The 23058-nt window shown below is 41.9% G+C and overlaps 4 protein-coding genes across 4 annotated transcripts in view; 3 read left to right on the top strand and 1 right to left on the bottom strand.

Moving 5' to 3' along the window:
• The window catches only part of LOC117761792 (potassium voltage-gated channel subfamily B member 1-like), a 34612-nt gene extending 31376 nt beyond the window's left edge, over positions 1-3236 (top strand). Inside the window, exon 3 of the mRNA XM_034586037.1 lies at positions 1291-3236. Coding sequence (XP_034441928.1) covers positions 1291-3099 — 1809 coding nt within the window. The 3' untranslated portion in view covers positions 3100-3236. The remainder of the gene's footprint in view (positions 1-1290) is intronic.
• Positions 1-23058, top strand: part of LOC117761837 (olfactory receptor class A-like protein 4) — a 946130-nt gene that overhangs the window by 443862 nt on the left and 479210 nt on the right. The gene's annotated exons all lie outside the window — the stretch shown is intronic.
• On the top strand, positions 9510-12889 carry LOC117761838 (retinol dehydrogenase 10-like). Its single transcript, XM_034586121.1, has 5 exons — positions 9510-10034; positions 11710-11808; positions 11937-12082; positions 12161-12292; positions 12377-12889. The coding sequence occupies exons 1-5, from the start codon at positions 9585-9587 to the stop codon at positions 12495-12497; spliced, it is 948 nt and encodes a 315-aa protein (XP_034442012.1). The 5' UTR covers positions 9510-9584; the 3' UTR covers positions 12498-12889.
• Positions 12792-22670, bottom strand: cse1l (CSE1 chromosome segregation 1-like (yeast)). Its single transcript, XM_034586011.1, has 25 exons — positions 22534-22670; positions 21669-21761; positions 21373-21515; positions 20767-20868; positions 20526-20671; positions 20348-20438; positions 20104-20211; positions 19579-19671; positions 19314-19481; positions 19097-19226; positions 18885-18950; positions 18428-18630; positions 18232-18316; positions 17966-18027; positions 17750-17886; positions 16256-16359; positions 16038-16135; positions 15780-15930; positions 15468-15676; positions 15249-15346; positions 15048-15133; positions 14804-14885; positions 14190-14336; positions 13614-13845; positions 12792-13464 (listed from the first exon to the last, which is right to left on the bottom strand). The coding sequence occupies exons 2-25, from the start codon at positions 21751-21753 to the stop codon at positions 13375-13377; spliced, it is 2916 nt and encodes a 971-aa protein (XP_034441902.1). The 5' UTR covers positions 21754-21761; positions 22534-22670; the 3' UTR covers positions 12792-13374.

Below are 23058 nucleotides of genomic sequence, written 5' to 3'. Positions count from 1 at the left end.
AATTTCTTGTAACCTCGGGCTATGAAGGATTCAAGCTCGGTGAAGAGAATGAAAAGAGAGAGATGGTGAAGAAAAAGTGTGGCAGGGGTTTTAAAAAATGTATCAATACAATCTCAAACTCCCTCTGCATCATCTCCTTCCTTCAACACCTCTCTCTCTCTCTCTCTCTCTCTCTCTCTCTCTCTCTCTCTCTCTCTCTCTCTGCAATGCACATCAAGACTTAAAGAGGGGGGGAAACTTCTGCCCCAGAGATCACATTGTCTCTGACCTTATTTCAAAGTGCTGACATGACATTTCGTGAATGGGCTGTGAAGTAATATCAACACAAAATGTCATCACTATATTTTGTTCATTTCTGAAACGCAGCTTAAGTTCACAAATGAAACCGCATTAGTTTGGCACAGTGAAATGTCTTCCTCCTCTGACATTGTTGGCTTTAACTTTCACAGTGTTGTTCAGGAGCAGTCAGCTGCTAATTTTGCACAGGTCATCCACTGCCATTTCCCTCCTTACCCTACTTTTCAATGCTGCAAACTGCAAACAGGCCAAATCAGCCTTTCTCGTTACATACTGCTTCGGTCTTCTTTCGTTGTGATTCTTGTCCAGATTTATTTCTGGAATAAAATGTGTGTTGCCAACTACAAGTTCAATGTAAAGATAAAGGCGCCTCACAAAAAAACACGAAACAGATGGCCTCATAGTTATCGGTGTTCAGTGCAGTCTTTTAATCTTTAAATCGTTTAATCATTTCAGTCTTTTGGTCCACATCAGCAAAATTATGAACTGATGATGAAACGTTTGAAGGTGGTTTCACAAAGATGAAAACACCAGACTAAACTTTGGTCTAAATTTGTGAGTATACATATTCCTTGCATCTGATTTGTCACCTGACCAACATCCCTTCAATCTTTTCAAAGTGACCCTCAAGAGAACTTTATAAACTACCTAGTAGGGCACTTTGAGAATGTTTACCTCTGTCAGGGCTAACGCGTCATTTTGCAATATCTAAGAATGTCCAAAAAAAGAAAATCCTGGATCCACTCCCTTAATTGAATTCACTTCAAAAGTGAATGGGTTCTTCCTTGGCCTGACAAACTCATGGACTAAAAGAAAAGTCGGGGGATCACCAAAGGCAGAAGGATTAATTTAAATGGAATATAAACATCTTCAAGAAATTTAATGGTGATCCATAATTGTTGAAATATTTCAGTCTGGACCAAAGAGGGGAACCAGTGACATGAGTATACAACACTGGGGTCTTAATGTTTTTTTGTCCTTTGTGTTTTCCAGATCCTGGCAATTATCTCCATCCTCTTCATTGTGCTGTCCACCATTGCCTTGTCTCTGAACACCCTTCCAGAGCTGCAGGACACAGATGAATTTGGTCAATCCACAGACAACCCCCAACTGGCTCACGTGGAAGCTGTGTGTATTGCCTGGTTCACCATGGAGTACCTGCTCCGTTTCCTCTCCTCCCCCAGCAAGTGGAAGTTCTTTAAGGGTCCTCTGAATGTTATCGACCTTCTGGCCATCCTGCCATACTACGTCACCATCTTTCTAACTGAATCCAATAAGAGTGTGCTGCAGTTTCAGAACGTGCGCCGCGTGGTTCAGATTTTCCGGATCATGCGTATCTTGCGTATCCTGAAGCTGGCGCGTCACTCCACAGGTCTTCAGTCTCTGGGCTTCACTCTCAAGAGGAGCTATAATGAGCTGGGACTGCTAATCCTTTTCTTGGCCATGGGCATCATGATCTTCTCCAGTCTGGTGTTCTTTGCAGAAAAGGATGAAGAGGACACCAAGTTCAAAAGCATTCCAGCTTCTTTCTGGTGGGCAACCATCACTATGACCACAGTAGGGTACGGAGATATCTATCCAAAAACTTTACTGGGAAAAATAGTTGGGGGCTTGTGTTGCATCGCCGGAGTACTGGTCATTGCCCTGCCTATTCCCATCATTGTAAATAACTTCTCTGAATTCTACAAAGAGCAAAAGAGGCAGGAGAAAGCCATCAAAAGAAGGGAGGCCCTGGAGCGGGCGAAGAGAAATGGCAGCATTATCTCTATGAACATGAAAGACGCATTTGGCCGCAGTGTAGAGCTCATGGATATAATGGTGGAAAAATCGGATGAAAAAAAGGAGAAGCTGCATGATAATCATGTGTCTCCTAGTGTTCAGAGAGGGACACCCAGACTCAAGGATCAGATGAGCCCCTGCAGCCCCATAAAGACCCTTGAGTCAAGCTACCAAGAGCAGGCCAAGCCCTCCAGCAGCCCTCAGCATCTTAGTGTGCAGAAACTGGAGGAGATGTACAACAAGATGGCCAAGACTCAGTCACAACCCGACTTCGACAGCAAGGAAAAAGGGCCTCTGCCCAAAGCAGTTGGGCAGAGAACTGAATTCGAGATGGCATGCATCGCCACTGACGGCATCTCAAGCACAGCAGAGGCAGTCACAGATATGAGGAGCATTTCCAGCATTGACAGCTTCATCAGTTGCGCCACTGATTTTCCTGAGAGCTCTCGCTTCAGCCACAGCTCAAACAGCAACGTGCCAGGGAAGGTCAGCACCAACCCCAGCCTGGAGCCCACTTTGGAGATTGAGCATGAAGGATCTCATGGCACCAGTACACCTCAGACAGGACAAGGCAAAAAGCCCAGCCAGTATTCCGACAGCCCCAGGGGTCTACGATTCAAAAACCCCCACAAAAGCCACTTGCTCAAGGTCAACTTCAGAGAGGGTGAGGACACAGGGACAGGGCCGCTTTCAGACAGCTCGTCAGTCCAGAGCCCAGAAGTGTCCGTCTACACAACTGCCAGCAGCAGGACGCCCACCAAGAGCCCAGAGAATTTACCACCCAGCATCTTCACCTTCCACGATGCATCCATCAATAAGTTCATTGATGCTGACACCGATGAAGAGGATCACCTGCGAGATGGCTCGGGCACCAACACATCCCAGAGACTACAGGAAAAAGCCAGCCCCAAGTTTGGCCATCACTCGCTGGGTAACAGCACACTGCCGTTAGAGGGGCAGGAGAACCATGTGGCTCAGGAACTACAGCCACTTCACGGAGAGAAGAGTCCCTCCAATGCTTAAAGTTACGATAAGTGAGAGACCACAGAGGAAACGAACAGGAGGGGAGGAAGCAGAGAAAAAAGGAAGCCCAGTGAACTTCCCCAACATCTGAAAAGCACTGAAAACATTTGCAGGAACATTTGAAGAACTGAAATATAAATTACTTCTCATGAAAGTAATACTTGGAAGACGGGGGAGATTTTTTGTGTTCTGCTCTCAAACTTTTACTGATCAAGGACTCTTTGCTTAGCAGAGGATTCTGATCTAATAGGTTTTAAAAATGCCCATAGGAAAGTTTGTACTATTTATACATCTGTTTTAGCCATGGTTTTAAACAAAGTAAATACAACTAAGTTATATTAGAGTGCAGAATATTGTTTTTATAACCAAAAACCTATTTTCCTGATATCCTTGGATAAAGCCACTATAGCAAAGGCAGTCCGATCAGTAGCAAATCACAGAGGGCATTGAAACACATTCAGCTGAGATAATAACATTCTTTTATGTAAAGGGAGAAGATGCATTTTTCTTAAGTTATTGTTATATATATATAAAATTATAAGACATGTTTTGCTTCCTTCCACTTCCTCAGAACTGGCCTTAGTTCAAGTTGTCTCCCGTGTTTAATCTTTGTGTTTGTACGAGTTAGAAGCACAGACAGAGGCGAAGAGCGCATTCGTCTTTCGTTGTGTGTGAACTCGAGGAGAATCCAGTGTTTCAAACTGCTTTAGTTTCAACAGGAGTTTGGTGTCTTGCTCACTGATATTTTTTTACTGCACAGAAAACATTAAGACAACACAGAGAGACACTGTGAGGCTGCATCCCTCCATTTCCTTCTTGTTCCTGTTGTGCCCGACTGCCGGCGAGAGAGAGCACCTTAACTTGAAAACTATTTTTTTTGCAAACACAGGAAAAAAAGAAAAAAAGGTTGTTGTTTATTCTTGTTTTGTTTACGTATTCTCATTTGGTTTTCTAAATGTCTGTTTGTGTCCCTCAGATTGGTTCGTTTTACAAAACAAATCTGGAGAAAATCAAAGTCTTGCGTTATTTCAAAACTTTCACAAAGGTGTTTTCCTTCCTAATGTAGCTGATAACAATAACTTTATATCCAATACCAGAGCTCATGAGTTCATCCGGTAAGCAGGCAAGAGTGTGAATATTGTACATGTAAAACAGCAAGAGTAGAATATTACAAAGTTACACATTTATTGTGCAAGGTAAAGAATCAAATTCAATTATATTTTTAAGGTATTTTATAAAAGAATGGACTTAGATAAAATATATTGTGCTAATGTCATAGATTTACAATTCCACTCTGTTCTGCATTATTCTGATGGAGTTGCATTTATTACTATACTACAGTAGATGCATTTGTATTGTTTGCTACCGTCTCGCTGTTACTGTCTGTCCCTTTAACCTTTGTGCAATGTGAAGAACCAAAGAATTGTTCTTTCAGATACAGATGATGAAGAGGTTTTACTGTTTTATCTGAAGATGTTAGAAATGAAAGCATTCCTTGTCGCAGCAGCCGAATCTGACATATTTCAGGGAGCCGTACCTGCTCATTCAGTACAAAGGTGTAGGATGGAGAACACAGGACTGGCATCTGAAGGAGAAAAGCTGTTGACGGAGGAGCAAAGACAGAAGAAGGCTAATGCAGAAGGAACACAGCACTTTATTTTACACCCGTTTAAAAAGCTAATTTGATTATTTACACTCTGTGGTTCCCTGCAGGATTTGCTCCAAGAAATCCAGAACATTATGCTCGTTTGAGTTCACATGATAAGCCACCTTGAGGTTACATATACAGCAACGCCTCCACCCAAACAGCATGGAGGTGCACTGTGTGTCCGCAGGTCACTTCAACTCAACCAAACGTCCTGCATCCTGCTTTTCTGTGTGCACCGGAGTCCAAACATGTGACCAATCTCAGTGTTTTGTTTTATTATCTGGTGCTCTCATGCTCTCTGTTGCATTTATCATGCAAGCGTAGTTTTATAACATTGTCAACTTTACAACATATCATGAAAGCATGCTGCTGCAAAGCAGCTTTTCTTTTGTAGTAAATTATTATGCTTAAAATTAGTGCTCAGTTGTTGGTTGTTTGCAACATTAGATTAATAAGAGTTAGTTATTTCTGTGCCTTTGCTTTTAACTAACGCCTGCCCCCGCTCACTCACTGTCGCTGTCGTACGGAGCCTGAATGACAATTAAATAAACTTTACAGCAAACAAACACACAGAGAAGATGGTCGTCGTGCTGTCACACTTCCTCTGATGTCTTTCCTCGTGCACTTGACACCTAAATGCGTCGAGTATTTACAGGGGAAAAAAGTCCCAATCCACAAAAAAACAAACAGGTGCAGACTCACTCAGAAGAGTGAATGGCCACTGTTTCCATGGCGATGCTTGATATGACTGGCTGTCTCACATTTGATGCAAACAACATACTGTAATTTGAAAAAGACTCAAATAACACATGGCAGACACTCACAGGCTTTATATTCTGTTCACCTGTTCATTCGTTGTTCCCCTCACCTGTGGCTTCAGTCTGCTGAAGGATGAATTATTAAAGAAATGATGTAAGCAGAAAAGTAGATTTTGGGGCCTTTCATTCATCATTCCTTTATTTCTCAAAGAATCTGGCACACGTTGCAGCTAATTAAAAGGGCGGATAGGAGCCTGACCACTGCAGTGTACGTCTGAAACTATGCTGTTCACTTCAGCTGCTGAGTCCCGGGGAGAGAGAGTGTGTGAAATGTGAATGGAATAGGAAGAAGCAGTGTGTGGTAGAGGGAGCAGTGCAGCAGCGCTGTCAGCCTGATTAAAACTGACATTCCTAATGATGGCTGAGGCGTTCTGTTCCCTCGCCCCATGTCCAACTTCAGCCTAAACACCTCTTTAACTCAGACAAGACCCTCATCAAAAAAACTGACTGTGAGCTCTTCTTTCATCGTTTGAGAGGGTGCAGCATTCCAGAGGCGAGAGGGCTTCCATGCTATTCTGCAAATGAGAAATGAAATTCAAGGAGCGTCCTCGAGCTTGAGAGTTTCGCAGAAAGTGACAAAGCAAAAATGGCTGTTGGGTTGAGGATGTGTTCATTTCTGTGATTCTATAAATATTATCTTGGCCATCAAGCAATGTCTGGGTCAGCAGGAAAAGCTCAGTTACAATGCAAAGCATTTGGTCAGATGCTGTCACTGGATCCCGAGGAACAAACTTGGCAAGAAAGAGTCTGGAGGCTTTAAGCAGACTACACAAACAGTCAGTGGTGTGAGGGATTTGTTGCAGGCCGACGCTTAATGCTGCATAGTAATGTGAGAAAAATGTCAAACTGACAAATCGTCATAGGACTTTCACTACTGAAGGAGTAAGACACCGAGGAAAAAGATTAGATGGATAAAAAACAAGAGGGAGTGTGGTTTTACACAACGAGGAGAGAAGAGTTAATTAATATTCACCACACAACAGTCAGACATGTGGAAAATATTGAGAAATCTGTGGACTTGAGCCTCTAATCACGGTGGATTAACCAGTTACTCAAAACAAGCAATAGTCTTTTGAAATGGTTAAAGCTATTTTGTCTGTCGGGTGATGTCACCAATGTCAATGCTTTTTATATCTTTTCTTTCTTTCTCTTCTTTTCTCCTGAACTGCACTTTATTTATTTTCTTTATTAAATCCTCTGCAGTCTAGCATCCATGCAAATAAACGCGTCAGCATACAAGTGCAGACATAGTGGTTCGAATAACACAGTTTTCAAAAGCACAAGATTAAATGCTATTAGATAACCATTTTTCTTTCAGCACAATAAAACATTGCACAAGAGGTTTAAGCCAAATACAGACACATCATTTAATTCTAAGACTCTTGCCCTTATTCTTCTTGTTCTTCTTCAGGGAATAAATCAGCTCTGCTCAGATCTCACTGGTCTGTGTGCTGCCCATTACTGTGTCTGGGGGGAAATGTCGGTTTTGTAAAGTTTCATACTTTCTACCAGTCGACTTTGTAGAATATTATCTCTGTGGTCCCCTGTTGTTCGACGCATGTAGCGCTATTAAAAACTCTGTCACACTGAACTTGTAAATATCATCTGAGAAGCTGAGCAATTTTGAAGCAATTTTACTGATTGATGCTTAATAAAAGACAATAATCCAGAGTTTGGTCTAAAGAGCTTCACTTTATTCACTTTGATGTGTTTTTATAAAAAACACTGAATACATGTTCAACAGGAATGTGACACATGAGAGGAAGCTGGTGAGATTGTGCAGTGACAGAGTTTGTGTTTTGTGAATGGAGACTGTATAACTTAGACAACAGCCCCTTCTAGTGTTCAACATTAGACAAACATTATTTAGATAAATACCACAGATGACTTGTTTGATTATGTTTCAGTTTCTTAAACTTTGACTTCTTTAAATTCAGTTACATTTTATATGTATTCTCATGGCACTTAAGGTCAAGGTCTTGTGATATTATAGAGAAAACCTAGAGTTCTAACAATGAGCAGCACTTGACAACGGTGAAAGAATCTCAGAACCATGTGGGTGGAGAGAAATGGGAGAGAGAGGAGAGGTGGACGGAAAATGGGGCAGAGAAGAAAGAGAGCGGGGAAGAGAGGGCGGGAGAGACCAGGGAGAGTTGTTCAAACACTGACTGGCTGTTGTTATAATGACAAAAACAGTAATGATATGTAATAATGATAATAATGATAACAGCATGAATGCAATGGCACTAAGTAGTGAATGACTACACACACTCATAAATATCAGTCCCATGAACATGTCTGTTTTTTTCCAATCAAGATCCATGAATTATTCTCAGAGAAATCAACCAAAATATTGAAAAACAACCTATCTCACAATGTTTAAGAGATTTTTATGATTTTTATGATTAAATTTACAGACAAACACACAGACAAAAACTTAATCTAGCAGAGGTCATAAGTATATTCATGCTGATCAATAAATATATAAACACTAGTTGAGAAGTATCAGATCTGGATCCTTCAGTTTTTCCTCAAGACACCAAACGAATTTCCATCAGATACTAACTCTGCACCACTAAAACACAGATCACAGGGACAGTTGTTGTGTTTTAAAACATCAGAATCAAAAAATGTCAGAGGAGAAAACAGATTTCATGGATTAGGGATCTATGCACATGTGCTAAGCAGTTTAACAACTTAACATTTTACTCAGATTTGGATAAGCCACCTCACATCATGGATCAGAAATAACTTTCTATAACAGATGAAAGGAATGTCCACGTCATACATGACCAGTCTGAGATGAAATACTTGCGCAAAAGGAGTTTGTTGGTGGTCAGTTGAGCGGAGGTAAAAAAGTCTAACACAGCTCAGAGTAAAAGAAATTAGTTAATTTTTACAGTAGAGAATATTGTTTAGGGTTAGGGTCGCGGTTAGGGTTAGGGTTAGGGTTGGTGAATGTCGTAGAGACTTGGGAGTAGGCTCTACCCCCACTAATGCGGGCACGCCCGATCGATTAGTACCATCTATGAGTTTCTACGACCTTGGTAAGTTTAGGGTTAGGGTTAGGGTTGGGGTTGCAGCTAGGTTTAGGATTTGTTGATACATGTCGATGACTTCTCCTGCTTCATCCAAAGACTGGGCAGCTGAAATGTGGAGCCAAAGGCAATGCACTGGCCCACAGGGTTAGGTTTATGATTAGGGTTCTGCTATTATGTCAGATGGTTAAAGATACAGGAAACCACCATATTTGATTATTGCCTACAGGTGCTGGTGAACAATAGATGATTAAGTTAGGAGTTACTTGCCTTCACTCAGTCTTAAACCGTCAACCCTTAGGTTGAAAGCCTGATGCTTTACTTACTGAGCAATACAGTCCACATGACACAGGTAAGTGAATCGAGGGTTGTGGGGTAAATTCCTCAACCCACTGAGAGTAAGACCTGATTGACTTGTAAAAAGAAACAATACACCACAGGGTTAGAGGGTTGGTTTGGGGACAATTTAAAATCAAGAGGAGCCTGGGCGACAAAGTCCATATTCTATCTACAGACCAGGACTTTAACACTGGACTCTAAGGTCGAAAGCCCTGTACTGTAAATTCACTGGGATGTAACATTCATTACAGAGTATTTAAAATGAACTGGCACATTCACTTGTATGTACAGTTATAATGTGGCCTGCTCTGGTTTTCACACGTGCTTTTAAAATAAACGGTAAGAATCTATACATTGTTGTTTTGGCTCTGAACTTCCCTTAATCCCCTCCTCGTTTTTACACATGCAGCCTCTGTTATGAATGCGCAGGGGCTGTTAAGTCAGCTCCTCAGTCATCAGACAAAAAGCCCTTGGATTCGTGGCCACCATCAGTCTGCCTCCTAATCCGGCACACACGTTATATAAAACGGCCATCCAATCCCGCGTCACACTGAGAGACATCTACTCCAAAGCCTAGCGGTGTGTGTGGGGGGGTATTTCACTTCTCCAGGGCGCAGAGGGGCGAGACAGGACCGCAGCATCATGATCTTCATCGTGGACCTGCTGCTGATGCTCATCGACCTGACCTACTCCATCCTGGCTGCGATCGTCCAGACCATCCTCCGGCCGAGGCTCAAGAGCATCGACGGGGAGCTGTGCCTGATAACTGGGGCCGGGGGCGCGCTGGGGCGCCTGTTCGCCCTGGAGTTCGCCAAAGAGGGCGCGCGCCTGGTGCTGTGGGACTGCAACACGGCCGCCAACGAGAAGACCGCCGAGCTGGCGCGGGAAGTGGGAGTGGAGGTGCACACGTACACGGTGGATCTGTCCAAGCGCCCCAGCATCTACGAGGTGGCGGACCGGGTGAGGGCGGAGGTCGGGGATGTGACGATACTGGTGAACAACGCGGGCGTGGTGGCCGGGAGGAGGCTGCTGGACTGTCCCGACGAGATCCTGGAGAGGACCCTGCTGGTCAACTGCCACGCGCTCTTCTGGGTGAGACTTTACGCACGCACCTTTTTACGTACAAACACTTTCTCCAAACCGCGAAACTCCATCTGAGTGACACAGAGCGGATGTGATGAAACAGTCTGACATGGATTACGTAACGTCCATTCACATAACATCCCGCTGGGCTCCGGACACTGTGCGCACTGATGCGTGAAGGGATCAGAGAGCAGACTGTTCCACTGGGATTGTGTTCTGTGTGTGTGTGTGTGTGTGTGTGTGTGTGTGTGTGTGTGTGTGTGTGTGTGTGTGTGTGTGTGTGTGTGTGGGTGTGTGTGTGTGGGGGTGTTTGCTTGTACTTGTATCTTTGCGAGGTCCATTTTGAGACATTTAACATTGTTGACCGCTCCTCACTTTAAAAAAAAGGCCTGTTAAAGGGTTAAGACTCTGGTTAGAATTAATTTGGGGTTAGGGTCACGCCAACGAGTGTCCCCATCAAGATCGAAGTACAAGGTCGTGTGTGTGCCCACACGGACCAGTGAGGACATTCAGGGACATTTCCCACCCCTGCTTGGGGCATTTCTGTGGTGCTGGTTAAGGTTAGTGGCAAGATGGGAACTGTGGTCAGGTCAAGATTAGGTTTTGGCAAGAATTGGTCTTCTGTGCAAAGCTGTGGAAGCTGTGCAAACCTGCGTGTGTGAGAGAAGGAGAGAGGGAGAGAGGGGGAGAGGGGGAAGGGGGGGGGGTATACATGCACTCATCCACAGAATAATAGAAGCCCATGCACGCGAGTCCACCAGTAAAGACAGCATGTGATTCTGCACTTGATCCTCTTACAGCCCGAGTCTCATGCCTGTACAATAAAAGTATAAGCTCATTAGCATCAAATATACTGGATATAACAGACACACATACAGTGGGTGGGTGGGCTTTTACATTTTTGTGAATGCGCCTTTTTTACACTCTCTAATGCACTTAATGGGAAAGACACTGGAACCACAGCCTGTGATGGTGTGGGAAAAATGAGCAGCAGATCATCTTTTAATTCCAAATACCCCCCATGCTGTGCTCTTTGTACAGTATTTCAATGCTGGAATATCACATGGCCCCAGCTTTGAGATATAAGGTTAAACATCATGAGCACATTATGAGCTTAAAACCTTTTTTTTATTTTCACATCTTCAAAATTAAATGGTTTGAGGTGTCAATCATGTATATATATATATATATATATAGTGTCCACACTGACCAAATCTACAGTAAATCAAACCTGCACAGTTGTTTTATGGTTGTTTCATCAAATGGACAATAAGGAGAACCTGCGGCAAAACATGGTTCTTTGTAGCTCCGGTCAAGTTGTCAGTTCCTCCAAATATATGTTAAATGATCTGTATTTATACAGCATTTTTCCAGTCTTATCGACCAGTGCTTTGCAGTAGAAGTCACATGCACAGACACATATACAGGATTGAACCAGCAGCTTCCAGGTTTGCAGTTGACCCTCTTTACCTCCTGAGCCACAGCCTTATGAAAACTGAAGGTATTTGTCCTCTACAGCACCAGGTTAACATGTATTCATCTGACTTCTTTCATATAAAATCACCACGCAGGTCCAGTCAGTACATTCACTTTGAAAGGATTCACAACGTAGGTCACAGAGGGCATTTATGGATTATTCAAGTCATCTTTTTCTATTAAATGTTTTTAAATAACCTTTCAACAGATGACAAAGGCCTTCCTGCCTCAGATGAAAGAAAAGAACCACGGACACATTGTTACCATCGCCAGTGCTCTCGGACTCTTCAGCACAGCATGTGTGGAGGTAAAATCCAATGACATCCCCAACCACAAACTGAGCAGACACGTTAGAACAATCCATTTAAAGGCACTTACTGGTAACTAACAAATCATTTCAACGGATCCTGTTCTGGGATCTGCTCTTTCCTGCAGGATTACTGTGCGAGTAAATTTGGAGCTGTTGGTTTCCATGAATCACTGACACATGAGCTGCTGGCAGAGGAACTGGACGGCATCAAAACCACTTTAGTCTGCCCTTATATTGTAGACACTGGGATGTTTGCAGGCTGTGAGATCAGGTGAGAATCCACATTTGCTTTGGTAACATTAGAACAAAAATGGATGCTTTACTCTTGTACTTGTTTGGGATCTGACAGGAAGGAGCTCAGGGGTCTGATTCCACCTCTGGAACCGCTTTACACCGTGCAGCAATCCATGAAGGCCATTTTAGCCGAACAGCAAATGATCTGCATCCCTCGCATCATGTACATCCCCTTCCTCACACGAGCGTAAGTAATTCACAGGACTCAGGTAGAGTTTACATTCTTGGACCAAGCTAGAAATAAAACGGCTCATTTGTTTTCCATCTCTAGGTTGTTACCGTGGGAGGCGAACGTGGCAACATATCGCTTCATGGGAGGAGACAAATGTATGCTGCCCTTCATCAAGAACGTTGAAATGAAGGCATCCAACGGCCACATAAAATCCTCCTAACACTTGACTGTTTTATAACTTTGTTGAATAATGGACCAATTGAAGCACCAAAGGCTCCTACTATACATTCTTAATATATGAATTTGTTATCTGAAGGGGGAGCCCAATATCTACTCAATCTCAGGCTGCATGGAAAACTTGACTCGTAGCAATATAGTGACTCTCCGTGAATAATGGTTATTTCCAGTTACAAATAACCAAGTTGTTGATGTCTACATTGGAGGCCAGTAAGATTCACAGTCCAATATAAATCCAAATTACTATTAAAAAAAACAAAACAGTGAAGAGACCTCAACAGTACCAGATCTATACAAGTGCCTCTTTTTATTCACATTAACAAACAGTGCAGAAACAAAGACTAAGACAAACAAATCTACAGGAAACATGCAACAGAAGAATATTGAGCGTTGTGTTGAGCCAGACTGGAGTCTCCAGAACCGTAAAAAGGAAATCAAACATACAAAAAGAAATCCTTCCAATAAGAATTGTCATTATTTCATCATTCCACAATACTGTTGAAATTTACATCCAATGCTGCTGTTGTTGTTGTTGAAATAAACTGACAATTGTATCAGAACTCAACATCTTGTTAGCCTTTTGCTACACAGCAAAACCAAGGGCCTAAACTGTAATTGAGTAATGTCAACGTTTGTTCGTGTCTTTTTAAAAACCCTTTAAAACAAAAAAGCTTCCATCTGAGAACACACCCTGAATTCAGGCAAAATGATTATTCCTCCGACAAATCCATTGTTTAACCGTCACGTCAAAACCAAAATCTGTAAAAGACTTAAAGTTCAGCTGAAGCAGGTCTGCTGTGTGACCCGAGGCCACTGTGGCCACTCCTGCAGCGTATTGTGGTCTCCTCATCACATCAGTTTCAAAGCAACTGCACAGTGGCTGCCTGTAAATAGCCCTGCAGGTACTGGAGGGCTTCTGCATTCAGGCTGGTGCTCAGCATTGAAGGAACCTGCGCCACAATAAATGGAGACAAGAAGAAAACAATCATGTTAACAGTCGTTTTATTCCAAACAAAACTAAACCAAGTCATAGTGACTTATGTTGTGAAACACATTGGGTATTGCTTCTGAAGATCACTTCCTGCGTGTTCAAACGTACCCTTCCTGGACAGGCAGTAGAAAGCTTGTGGAGTGACTGGGCCAGCAGGATCTTTGGATTTCCAACAGCATCTCCAATGGGGTCGTGCTCCTTCTTCCCAGCAAAGGCGAGCTGTGAGAATGCCGTCTGGTACCCTGGTGTGTCCTCGATGTCGATGAAGTGCTCATCATCTGGGATGCTGTCGTCTTCTGGTAACTCAAACAGACCGATGAGGGCTTGGAGCAGAGGCGTCCTGGACAGATACAGGAAAATCCAAATGATTACCATTAGTGTGACTTGTTGCAACAAATTAAAACAACCTGCATCATGATATGTATTGTAAAAGTGTTTCCCACTCTACCACATTAAGATTGTTTACTTGCCCATTTACGGCTTAGTAACTTAAGCTTTGGGTTCTACTGGAAAAGGTTCAGATATGATAAAAACTGGTGATTTATTATTACATTTTTACCCCAACAGATTTAAATGTGAACTGAATATGACAACAGTGCTGGATGTATAGCTGCTTGTATAGCTAAGTAACGGCAAGAAGGATAGAAAGTCAAGGTTCGTATTTTCATTCAGCCACTTTCTTACCAGATTTTAGTGTACTCTGTGTCCATCATTGCAGGACACTCTGTAAGGATCTTGGTGATGCCAACAGCACAGATCTTCTTCTCAACTGGTCCAGAAACCTTCTGTACCTCTGGAACAATTATTTTCTCCAACACCATACCAAACATTCTGCAATACAAAAAAGAAAACAGGATTTATACATTTTTCTACAGGTCTTGGGGAACATAAAAATGCACTGGGATTGAGAACGTTTGTGGGGCATATTACACTGTTGACAAAAATCTACAATAAATAATATAATAATGTATAACATTAATAGGAAATTTACGATAAATAACTAATTATTATTAACAAACATTATCATTTCATAATCATCATGAATTCTTTCGGCCACAATAATCATATCGTGAAAATCTGATATTGTGATCGTCACAACATTTCTTTAAAGTCCTGTTTCTAGAAATGGTTCCTCGTCACAGTGAGTAAGGCAGGTGTAAAGAGTTGGATTGGTTAATATAACTTGTCATGTTACCACTGTCTAAATGCTGCAGTGATGTGTTCTACGACATATCTGCAGTCGGCCATCAGTGTGTTTTCTGTCAACACCTTGTGGTTTACATTGAAAATACACTTACTTAGGCTGGATGCTGTCAAAAACCTCCTGAAGTGCAATTGCTCCGTATTTGACGCAATACAAGTTGATAAACACCAGGAAACCTTGGAGAAAAGAAAAAAGGAGAAAACTTTAACACTTAAGACTCGTTATTATCAACAGACAGTGACAATGACACCAGAGACTGAATCATTTTTTCTGTCAGAGCTCAAGACTCATGTGGTTTCTCACTAACACAGATGAATTAGTGTGATGACAGAACTTACTCTTGATGAACTTGGTGGTTTTGGAGCTTTGGAGCCTCTGGAAGAGCAAAATGTAGATCTGCTTCCTGTACTGAATGATTGATTCCCTGGCAAGAGAAAAAAAATAACGTGAGTAGTCTACAAAACTTGCCGCAACATAAACCTATAAGTTTGTCCAGGTAATACTTTTCACTTCAGATTGAACAATTATATTGGACTTACGGGGGCATGTGCTCTATGATGCTGTTGAGGAGGTAAAATCCTTGATGGTCATTGGCCTTAGAGGCAATAAGCTTTTGGAAAACCCCAAGCAAACCAGGCTGAGGAAGAAGAATTCGATTACAGCATTAACACTCACGTTGCAGTGAATCAGTGTACTCAACTGCAGACAAGTAAAATATTGCAATAGTCTCTACTGCACACAACACCGCTATCACTTACTATTTTATCTGAAGCCGAGCTGGCAATACTGGCACCTCCTTTCTCCAGGTAAGCCTGAAGCAGGCGCACCAGAGGGGGGATATTTCCTGTCCGCTCCCAGAGCACAGGCTGCAGCAGGTGAGGGAATAAAGCCATGTAGGAGGAGGGGATAGAGTTTGAGTGCATCTCTAAGAGGAGAGACATCACCTGGAACACGTATGGAAGAAACTCTGTAACAGAGGACACAAAGAGAATGAGTTGAGTTACCTCCATTGTCAATGAAACCATCATCTACATGAATATGAAAATCACTTTCATGGCTCAATGACGCACCCTGGACATCGTTCTGAAGGATCTCAGTGAAGACCGGGAAGAGAGCCTCCTCGAAGCTGCTGACAGTAGCGGGGTTGGCTTTGCAGGTGATGCGGACGGACAGGCACAGGGACTCAAACAGGTAGTGGTTAAAGTGAGGCTTGCTGGGATTCTGAAAACAGGTGACACAGATTATAAATACTTTACACATGATTCCCCCAAATAGACATTCTGGTGAAATCTACCTGCAACTATGGATAATAACAACGTATGTATTACCTTGCTGACTGATAGGAGCTTATGAGTAAGCTGACCAATCAGAGTGGGAATGTAAGGAACCATGGCCTCCTGCAGCAGGGAGAAGCTGCGCATGATGGCTTTAAAAATGAATAAAGAAGGAAAAAGATATGATGAGACTACTTAAAATAACTGAGGAATTGACCTGACGCTGAAAATTAATGTAGAGCATTCAGATAAAGGAGGAAAGTCCGGTTTACCTTTCATGATGTATTCGTTTTCTGCAGAACCAGGAAGAGCCAGTGCCTTGAACAAGTTGCTGAGCAATTGTTCAGTAAAAGGTGCCATCTCTGTAGGAGTGATACTGAAAATGATCGAGAATGATTGAGTTAAAATAATGTGTCAGAAAGCTACAGAAATGGATTCATGGGTGGATTGAGAAGGTTTCTACAATGTTTCATCTCATTTGTCAACAGAACTTTTTATGACATTGGTCAAAATCTTGTGGCAATGCTATAGGAGGGAAAAAAAGTAATGAAATATGCAAAATTCCCAATATTAGGTTTGGGTTAGGGATGGGCATTCGATTAAAATGTCTTAATCGATCGTCGGGAGAATTAACGATCGATTTTCGATTAATCATTCATATTTTTATATTAAAATTCACTATTTATAGGCTATATTAAAATGCAGTGAAAATAGAAAAAACACAGCGCGTTTCCTCATTGAGATCTTTATTACAAGATGAACAACTCTTGTGGCAGTTAAACGGGATCCGTTCAATGGTTACACTTGAAAATATGCGCTGCTGTACTCTTAAGCAGCGGAGCCGACAGCTAGAAGCTCCCGTCGTGACGGAATGTGATATGCCGGTTCCAATAAGTTTATCAGTTGTAAAACCTTCGCCCTCAACAATACTTAAGGGTAGCATATCCATCTCGATGAACTTGCAGATCCGTTGGGTAATTTTCTCTGCTCGTTGCGCATCGCAGCTCCTCCGTGCTAACACCGAGTTGATGCTAGGTTGAGACCGAGAGCAGGATGCACCGCCACGAACCAGGATCGGATGTGCGTTGTTCAAGTGGTACATCATTTGAGTCGTGGCCGAGTTGTACTTATACACAGCTTCGCAGTGTTGGCAGTGAACTAAGTCATTTTTTAAATCAAAATGGTCCCACGCTACACTTCGCCGTGACCTCTTCATGTTTACTTTTGAAATACACGGAAACTCGCAGGTAACTGAGTAGGCCTGTGGCGTTTTTTTCAAACATTGCCCCGTGTGGTAAAATGTTTAATTGCTGCCACATAGCGAAATCCATTGCATTCCTTCAAGACTCACACTACGCAACAGAACATGCATTAGTTTTATCGATGAAAAAATAATGTCATCAACGAAATTCTTAATGATCAATTAATCGATCGTCGATTAATTATGCCCATCCCTAGTTTGGGTAATTAGTTCATTCATACTAGTAAATTTTAGATATTTAGTAATTAGCTTTCTTACAATATGGTCTTCATTTACAGTGTGAAACAAGTGGGTGTACAAGTGAATATTAACATCTACCGTCACTAATGTGAGTTGCTGCTGCAATTACAATTGTTTTCAAATATTAATGAACTTGCCTTGTTCTAGACTGGGAAAGGGGAATAAATCTCAACTTATTTTGAATATTTCAAATTATGCACAGTGACGCTCAATAACCTAAAGATCTACAATATGAATGTGTGTCACTACATTGCTTGATACTCACTGTGTGCTGTTGTTGGGGCCCCTCATTGTGAACAGTCTCTCCAAAGCATGAGCAGCGTATGTGTGCTCCACCGTGCTCTCTGCCTGCAGGTGAGTGATCAGGAGAGGAACTGCCTGCAGCAGCTGCTCCTTCGGAAGCTGAAGAACAGAGGAAACCGAAAATGATGCATTCATGTATTATTATTTAACTACCTGCAGAGGAAGTGAGAGCTCATACCTGGCTTCTGAAGATCATGACATACTTAATGGCATCTGCCTTCAGCACTGGGAACTCATTAACTACAGGGAGAGTAGACGTGCTTGAGGTTAGTAAATGTGGATACACAAATAATAAGACATTAAAATTTGAAATACAATTACAAAGCCATGTCAGCCGCATTAAAAAGTTACTTATCAAATCAAAGCTAAAAGTTAACCAGCTGTATTAACACAAGAGATAATAAGCTACTCCACAGTATATTGAGGCCGTAAAAGTTTTCTTACCATTGGGAGATTTTAAGTCTGTGAGGATGTGATTCACGAAGAATTCAGTCAGATTCACCAACTCATTGGCTTGTGTTATTCCATGCTAAAGTATATTTGAAAAATAAAAATAAATTAAACACTTAGGCACTGAAAACTAATATTGAGTTCACGAATGTGCACCAATTACCTTTAACAGTATTTATCTACAACTTACCTTCTGTGTCTGGGCTTTAGATGCCAGTGATGTGACCAAATAGATGGCAGCATCTTTGTGTTTCCAGTTCTGCCCAGGGTTCTTTGCATACTCTGTCAGCATAGAGTTCACATATCCAGAGAAGATCGCTGTGACTGGGCCCTCGAAAAACTTACAAAGGCCTCTCACCAAGTCACATGCCGCCCTCCGACGAGTGTCGATGTCTGAGGAAGGATGAGATAATGATTACTGTTGGCATGGTTTTGTTAACTGTCCATGATTACCTGTGTATATGTGGAAATTTCAGACGCCGTTCACCAACCAAGTGATTAATTAGCTATGGATATGTACTTTGACTTGTTTTCCAAACAGTCAAACACACAAATTCCAGAGGAGTAACACATGTCGTGTGTTCATAATATTATTATAAGACTAATTTGCATTTGAAGGGAAAATAATCAATAACACAAATCTTTACCAGATCCTTCCAGGTCCCTTCGGATGTATTCCTCAGAATTGTCTTCAAAAGCCTCCTCATCTGCACCTGATTGGACATTACAGATAATCTGGTCAGTTTAAAACAGTACATAAGTACATGTTTGTGTTCAAGCAGGCAGAGCCCTGATTCTGTCTTCTACCGATAACATTTACAGGTGCAATCTGATAACTCAGAACAAAGCATTTACTTACTCCTGAACTCCATGTTGGGCACAATGACCTTTTCGCAAATGCTAGTGAGTGTATTCTGGTCCTCGAATAGATGTTTGTAGTGTGGCCTTTCACAGACTGAAGCCAAGAACTGGATAGCATTGCTCACAAGCTGCAACAAAGACGAGGTGTATTGTTAGAACAGGGAAAGGGGACTTGAAAATAAAAAAACACAGAAAACCGGCACCAGTGCTCTCACCAGGTCATACTTGACTTCCTGGCCGGTAGAAACTAAAAGGTTCCAGATGGCAGTGACAAAGCGGGGAAGATAAGGCTGGAATTCTTCATCATACTTCTGAGCGTAGAGAGCAGCGTTGTCGCAGATCTGAGACTTCAGAAGCTCCAGGAGACCAGCTTCCTCCTCATCCTGGAGAGGTGTCACAACAGAGACACAAATGTTTATTCAAAATGTGTTTAAAGAATAGCAGTTAGTATTGCATGAGTAGAAAATAAATACAACTCACCTCAGTCTGTAAAAGCTTATTATCCAAAGTCAGTAAGCCGTGGAAATTGGTCATCCAGGTTTCCATGTTGTCTTCAAAAAACTCTGGAAGGTCCTGAATAATAATGTAGGGTACAGCCCAAGGTTAATGTTTCATATCCAATCATTTTAGTGTATACATTTAAATTAATCACTAAAGAAACAGAAGCTGACAAAACCTATTTATGGAGAAAATACAACTGTTTTTGAAAATGATATGATTGCCGTGCAGCAATTACCAATTTATTACAATTTATCAATAATTACTCTGACAATGCAATTCCAATATTAAAAACGTTAACTTTAATTTTTTTCATTCTCGTACATGTATCAGACTGCAATAGTTGGTAAAACTGTTTACAACCCAGTGAAAAACATTACTCAGTGTTCAGCTGGAGAAGCACACAGGGAGGTCTATAGTTGGTTGCCATATGTATTGGAAAATTGATTAATCTAATCTAAGAGACAAACTGTCAAAAACACCAAACTAAAATAAGATTCAACTGACCTGGAAGTTAAGACTGTAGAAAAGTTTGGAGATGAGTGTGAGGGAGGAGAAGAGGATCTTCAAGGCATTGACATCTGTGGCTTGAGTCTGACACAGCTCAATAGTAGCCTACGGTAAAGAATGGAGAAAATGAACGACAATAAATACTTATTCAAGTTAGAACATTATCATTTGTTAAATCAAACAAATGTATTATTATAAAAAACTGGTGTAGTGATAAATACACTGAAAAGTCATTACCAACCTTGAACAGCTCTGTCAGAGGCAGGGCAAACGTGTCCAACACTAGTTTTATCTCTGTCCAAAGCTCATTTGATTTGAACTCATGGCGGTACCTTAAAAAAATAAAAACAGGAAACAATTGAGAATTTCTGTATTAAGTTCATTAAAACTGCTTTAGACCAGTAAATAGCGGGCCTTACCTCTTGAAGAGAGAATGTGCAGTGCGAAGCACTCCATTGATGATGTGAAAGTCTCCACTTCTAAAGCGCGTCACCATCTCAGTCAGAAGGTCAGGCCATTTTTGAGGGAAATCTTCCCTGCCTATGATACTGATGGCATCACTCAACTGTGGAGACACATAACATAACCAGGTTATTACTTTAGCATCGTAATCAGATGTAAATCAGACACTTTCAAGCACCAACATATGTGAGAACGAACCTGTTTTTGAATCTGTTCCGGGCTGCTGAGCATCAAGTTTACAATGTTTGCTTTGATCGCTGTTCGGTCTGGATCAGAGATTTTGTTTGGTTCATCTTCAACCTTTGGGAAAACAAAGAAAAAAATTGTAGGATAATCCACTATGTGCACGTGGCTAGCGCAGCAAAGATTAGTCACAAATACAGTCAAAATATTACTTTATATCTTGTCCCATACAGTTGGATCAAACTGTCTAGTAGACCTAACTTTATGATGGACTTAAATGCATCACCACAAACAGTCTTACAAAATACCACTGCTTGAAACAGAGCTTAAACAGCAGTGAATTGTACAGATATTTACAATTTTGTGTATGTAAAGTAAGTGCGGATGCAAAAGTATCCCCAGACACACTGAGGGGCGAGCTATTGAACTGTGCTTATGCAAAACATCCTATCCCCAGATTACACACCTTATACAGTAGCTAGCACTGTAATGTGGTTTATCTGAAATCACAGTTTACAAACAATGAATTTGTCTTTTCTCTGCACAGATTCTCAAGATGTTATACGTTTTGCTGCCAAGTACATCAAGTAATAGTTATCTATTTCCTGTTATGAGACTCACAATGCGCCAGTTTCTTTTGATGTAGTTCTTGAATGTAACAGCTGCACAGACGCGGATCACGTTGTCCTGCGACTTCTCCAGCAGAGTGAGAAGTAACAAGGGGTAGTTCTGGCTCCCCTCCACAGACTCAAGAAACTTTTCAGCTAAGAAAGAAAAAAGACAGATGAAGAACAGGGTTTCAAGAGCAGATATTTCACAATCCAGTGAACATAAGCATAAATAGGTCAATGGGGACCACATTCCTTCTGAACTGCATTAAGATGTGCCATTAAGGCCATGTCTTTGAGATGCCTTACCTGGACGCCTGAGTGTCGGGTCTGGGTCCAGTGTTTTCCTGAGGAACTCGGTGAGGCTCTGTAGGTTTGCATCATTCAGTTCCATGCTCGTAACTGAGGGGGTGAAAAAACAGGGAGTGGGCATGTGGCTGCAGGTTAGACAGTGAGCTCTGCCTTCTTCCCTCGGGTCAGAACACATTGAAATGCTTTGTAATACTTAACAAGAATGATGTCAAAAACGTGTGAATCGGCTCCTACAACTTCACACCGCTTACAAGTAAACAGTCTGCGCCAGATTTAGTTATTCAACATTTCGTGTTGTGACCAAAACGTATCAGAGTTAAACTGCTCGACCTAAAAAGTCAAAGCTGTGATTTATAATAGTTTCAGTCATTCATAAATGCAGTCTGTCGTTAGCGTTAGCTTGTTAGAAGCTATCACAGCTATCACAGCTATCATGGCACTGGCAACGTTGGCCCCGCTGACTCCAGATCGGTTTGAGCAGGCTAGCGGGTAAGCTAGCAAGCTAAAGGTGGTCTAGTCTACTTTAAGTTCAAATGTGAGTGCATGGCTGTAGAGAACTGAACGAACTGGGCCGTATATAACGTTTAGGTTGTACTGAATAGAATGTGTCTATAACTACATTGCCACGAGCCGACAACATGATCTAAACCGGCATGGCGAGCATTAACCCAGCTCCAGTGGATAGTCTGATCCAGCATCGGCTCTCGTCCAAGTCAGCCTGCTCATGTTAGCGCTAGCTTGCTAGTGAGCTCTGTGCTAACCACAAACTTAGCCAATTCCCGCCGGACAGTGATGGGGTTGAAAAAGTTCGAGTCTCTTGTCGGTGGATGTGTTGCCTCGCTGAAGTGATGGGATGTCTTACCGTGACAGTGACTTTGAGCCGGGATGCGACGGAGGAGGCGCCGCAGAACAGACGAGCTCACGGTGCCAGCAGCTTTCAAACGTCTGGAGCCAGTGGAACTGCGCGGTCACTGCACTGCGCATGCGCACATGTCAGGCGAACGCTGCAAGACACGCCCCTTAGTTGGTTTGTTATTTAACTATATATTAATTATGTGTGCAGTAATTCAATGAATGCTTTGGAAGCCCATTTCCGCCACTTTGATGAAGAAAATACAAATCCTGGTTGTTTGTCTCTGTATGTTGGCCCTGTGATACGCTGGCATAACCTAACATTTCCTAAGGATCAGAATGACATTAACCAGGAATTTATCTTTGTAACTGTCCTTGAAAACGACAGAAAAATTTTTACTTTTAGGAGAAAGTTTCAAGTTTTTACGATTAACAGTAATCATTCCTTGTCACAGTTAAGTGTTATTAAGCCAGTTGAAATGCCTTGACTAGTTTCCTTTTGTGTGATTGTTCTTTACAAGTGACAGTTCACAAC

The sequence above is a fragment of the Hippoglossus hippoglossus genome, chromosome 5, assembly GCF_009819705.1.
Source record: "Hippoglossus hippoglossus isolate fHipHip1 chromosome 5, fHipHip1.pri, whole genome shotgun sequence".
Classification (NCBI taxonomy): Eukaryota; Metazoa; Chordata; class Actinopteri; order Pleuronectiformes; family Pleuronectidae; genus Hippoglossus; species Hippoglossus hippoglossus.
Note: the sequence above shows the minus strand (reverse complement) of the source record. Positions and strands in the feature narration are given on the sequence as shown.